The 4,179-nt window shown below is 40.6% G+C and overlaps 1 protein-coding gene across 1 annotated transcript; it reads left to right on the top strand.

Annotated features, from left to right (window-relative positions):
* The first annotated feature begins 760 nt into the window (after positions 1 to 760).
* On the top strand, positions 761 to 2,304 carry LOC118327785 (G0/G1 switch protein 2-like). The gene is made up of 2 exons (XM_035661239.1): positions 761 to 842; positions 1,276 to 2,304. The coding sequence occupies exon 2, from the start codon at positions 1,311 to 1,313 to the stop codon at positions 1,677 to 1,679; it is 369 nt and encodes a 122-aa protein (XP_035517132.1). The 5' UTR covers positions 761 to 842; positions 1,276 to 1,310; the 3' UTR covers positions 1,680 to 2,304.
* Positions 2,305 to 4,179: the final 1,875 nt, after the last annotated feature.

Below are 4,179 nucleotides of genomic sequence, written 5' to 3' on the forward strand. Positions count from 1 at the left end.
AGTGTAAAAACGCTTTGAGTGGTCAGAAGACTAGAAAGGCGCTATACAAGTACAGGTCCATTTACCATCCATATAAATTAATTATGCTTGATTACTTAATGGTACAGTCATATTTTAATAGTATACCCCCCCATGTTGGAGCAGGAACATGGGGGGCTATACTCTTCTCATCTAACTTTTTCTGTATATTTGTTGCATTTTGCATGACTCAAAAAACCAACAACAATAAAATAGATTTAACAGCTATTATAAAAAATAGAGTTTACTAAAAAGCTACTTAAGCTAAACTAGAAAACTAGATAAAATAGAGAGGGCTAGTAAAAATAAAAACAAATAAAGAGGGATAAAAAATAAATATTTAATATATATGTTGTCTTCATTTGTCTTTTTCTGTTTTTTTATCAACAATTCCTATAATGTTGGTATAATACTGTATACATACTGTACAATATGGTATTAGCACCAGTATGACCACCATAGCTTCACTGGTTAACAGGCTACAATATACACAATGTAAATTCTGACAACGTTTTATTAAATTGAACTCAAAGTAACTCACTTTTGAATACTACACAAGCCCTAATGGAATATCAGTGAGAACATTAGTGACAGTGCTGACTGTGTAATAAGCCTACACACAACTGGGTGAAAGTTTCTGGCTTTTTTTCTTCTTTTTTTTTGGTTTCCAGAAACTGGCCTCTGTGCTTCATGAATATTCAGCTGTGTGGGTGGAGAGAGTAGGGCTATAAATGACCTCAGTGTCCAGTAAAGGTGTGTTCATGCCACAAACTGGAACTCATAGTGAGAACCTGTGACTACAACAAAGAACAAACCACATCACGGTAAGTTATCGTTTTTCCTTTTCAGACATCAGTGGTAGATAATGTATGCTACGTGTGTTAAACACAGTAATGGGATTAGGCTTTATTACATACATTTAAAATATTTTTTTGATTTATTCTAGACTAAACTGTAGCTTAAATTTGAATGTCTTATAATGTGTCAATCCATTGGGCAGTTTGTAATGCTGCTGCACTTGTGGTGCAAATATCAGAGCTGATATGTGATCTAGTCTAATGACTACAAGTTCCCAGAGTTCACAGTCATGTTTTCTAACTGCTTCTTTAGTCTGAGCAACAGTTTAAATAGTACAGTGATATGAAACAGACAAATGGTATATCTGCACATCTAAAAACAGCTGGAACTATCTAATGGGCTAATTTTACAGAATGAATGCTTCAAATAACTTTGTTCTTCACTGATATATTTTAACAGGTCCACATACAACCCTCACTGCAGAACCAGAGGAAATGGAAAGCATGCAGGAGTTGATCCCTTTCGCCAAAGAGATGCTGAGTCAGAAACCCAGCCGTGGTTTGCTGAAGGTCTACCTAGTGGGCTCTGTGTTTGCATTGCTGGGGACTGTCATCGGCCTGGTCGAGACTGTTTGCCACCCTTTCTCCTCTGGTGACACGATGGATGCGGAGATGGTCCTCATGTTGGCCAGGGAGCAGAGAACTGTTGAGGCGGAGGTGCAGCGCAGCAGTGTGGAGGGCCAGGAGGAGGAAGATGAGGAGCAGCTGGCTCATGAAAGTGGGACCATGACCCAGAGCATGACCCTCTCCAAGACTCACAGAATCAGCCAGCGGAGCACGGCCAACAGGCTGCACGCCTCCTAAAGGGGTCAACCCCGAGTGACTTGAGATATTTATTAGGGAGCTGCTCCTGCTGCACCACTGAGTTGCGCCACATGTACATAATCTGAAGCTTTACTGACAACCTGCCATTCTGTGCTGCTTACTGATGATGCCTTCAAGTGCTGCCGGAAATGTTGCTTAGTATGCCCTTGGACAAGCCCACCCATTGTTATGAGAGTGTGGAAATGGAGTCAGCAATACAGTATGTGGTATAAGTGAAGTGTACATTACGTCAGTCAGAGCAATGGTTTTGTGGTTCCCCAGGGATCTTCCAATTTGTTTTCCTGAGTCCCCATCAAACGCAGGAATTGTTAAAGAAAAAGGGAAACAGCAGACAGAAAAAACTTTAGTTTTGTTCATATTATCAAATCAAAAGTTTGGACTTCAGAGCTTGAAGTTGGGAGTTTACAACAAGTCCCCGAAGGCAGCATTGGTTGGCTGCGGTAAGTTGCTGTGCAGCACCACTTGTTATCTGCTGAGTGTGTCTGATCTGCCACTCCACCCACATACTGTGCTTAATGAGAGGAGCGTTTGTTGTAAATATTGTGCTATGTGCAAATACTGTACAATCTGTTTTTCATACCAATAAAGTTTTTTTTATTTATTATGTCTGGTTTCCCTCTGCTTTGACTCAAACGTTTGCTGTACATTTGATCAAGGCCTAAGATTAAGCACAGGTACATTTATGCTTGGGAAGAAAAGTGTGACTACTTCACTGCAAACATAAACATTAGCATTATGAAGATCTTAGTTCACCTGTTATTACAAATAACTTACAAGAACCTTTGAGAAGTGTCATTTTTTTCTTGACCATAGAGAAGCAAGATTTCTTATGTGTGTTGTTTAAAGATATGAAACAGGAGAAAGCTTGCACATCCAAGTCAAACAAGGGCAGGTGCCAGGGGCAGTGTGGCTTCAGGGCCTCCAGCTTTTAAAATAACTTTAACTTTGCGTCATTTTCCCTCCGTCTCGCTGACTGGATCAGAGAATAAATAGATATAATAGGCTTTTATTGTTTTCCAACATTGATGTTAAATTTAATGTGGCTTTTTATACACTGACCATCAAGACCCTTTAATGTCAAAGGGAAAAAAGATATCTCAAAAAGTGATATTACAAAGAATTACAAATACTAGTATTCACCTACTTTAATAGGACACTCACTTAGTTAAATGGTGATCACCTGCGTTTAGTTAACAGGTTTCAACTGGTTGTAGTATAATTTGCAGATTACTTATTGACCAACCGACCAACAGAGCAAGCTGCTGATAGATATCCACACAGACTCATGGTTCCGCCAATCTGATAAAAAAAGAACAGATCCTGTAAGTCATTACAACGAAATAATGACTTAGTAAAAGAAACAGAAGCAAGTTGGTGAGACTCTGGAGAGAAAGCTACAAAAGAACAAGCTTTGGCAGAGATTATTGTGTCAGCCACTTGCTTCTGTTGATTTGGCTTTCGTTGCATTATTTTGAGCTAATTTTGAGGATAGTTTCTCATTATTTTGAGATAGTAAGTCATTATTTTGAGACAGCCATTATAGGTTTTCTTTTTTATCACGTTTGTGGAAATTGGCTTCCATAATGTTAAGGTGGGATCTGTAAGTATGGATAACTGGTCTTACACAGTGTGTGTTAATGTGAGATACTCAGAAAGACACAGTCCACTGTTTGCCCTGAGACCCTGGTGTGGTAATGGCTGACTGCAGGTTTTATAGGGTCACAGGATGGTTCAGCTGAGGCACTAACAGATCCAGCAGCATGGCTCACTGAGATAGCACAGCCACAATGGAACAATGCTGCCTGACACGTGAACACACATGAGTGGGAGGCCAATATAACCCTGAGTCAACATGATACTGTTTGGTCTGAGAATAGTTTGAGTGATGGCCTACGTGAGGGCTGAAACGGACAACACTTAAATATCGCACACAGTTGACCTAAACTGACTGTGAGCCCTCGTAAACAGGTGTGTGTAATAAAGCAGTGATGTAATGTAAATGGTAAATAGTGCTGATGCTGTTAGCACTGTCGTGTCACAGCAACGAGGTCCTGGGTTCGAATCCCAGCTTACTGTGCAGCGTTTTCATATTCTCCCGATGTTTGGATTTCCTCCAGGTGCTCTGGCTTCTCCCACCATCAAAAAACATGTATGTTAGATTAATTCTCCTGTCTTTGCCTTTGACCAAGGCACTGGCTCAGAACTGGAGTTGGCTCCGGGACACTGTACAGTTGCTGCCCACTGATCCTCACACTTAGGATGGGTAAAATGCAGGGGATCAATAAAGGATACATAGCTAACTGTTAGCATACAGGTTTTGTTTGAAAGAGAAACAAATGCCATAACCAATGATGCTTGCCTGTGACTACTTGACAACAATACATTGGTCGAGGTAGATGGCCACCCACCTAGAGCCAAAGGGTCTGTCCTAGGTTTTTCCTTGCCCCTGTCGCCAAGGCCTTGCTCATGGTGGTACTGT

This window comes from Morone saxatilis, unplaced genomic scaffold (genome assembly GCF_004916995.1).
Source record: "Morone saxatilis isolate NCDOM2014 unplaced genomic scaffold, NCSU_SB_2.0 Contig18, whole genome shotgun sequence".
In the NCBI taxonomy this organism is placed as follows: Eukaryota; Metazoa; Chordata; class Actinopteri; family Moronidae; genus Morone; species Morone saxatilis.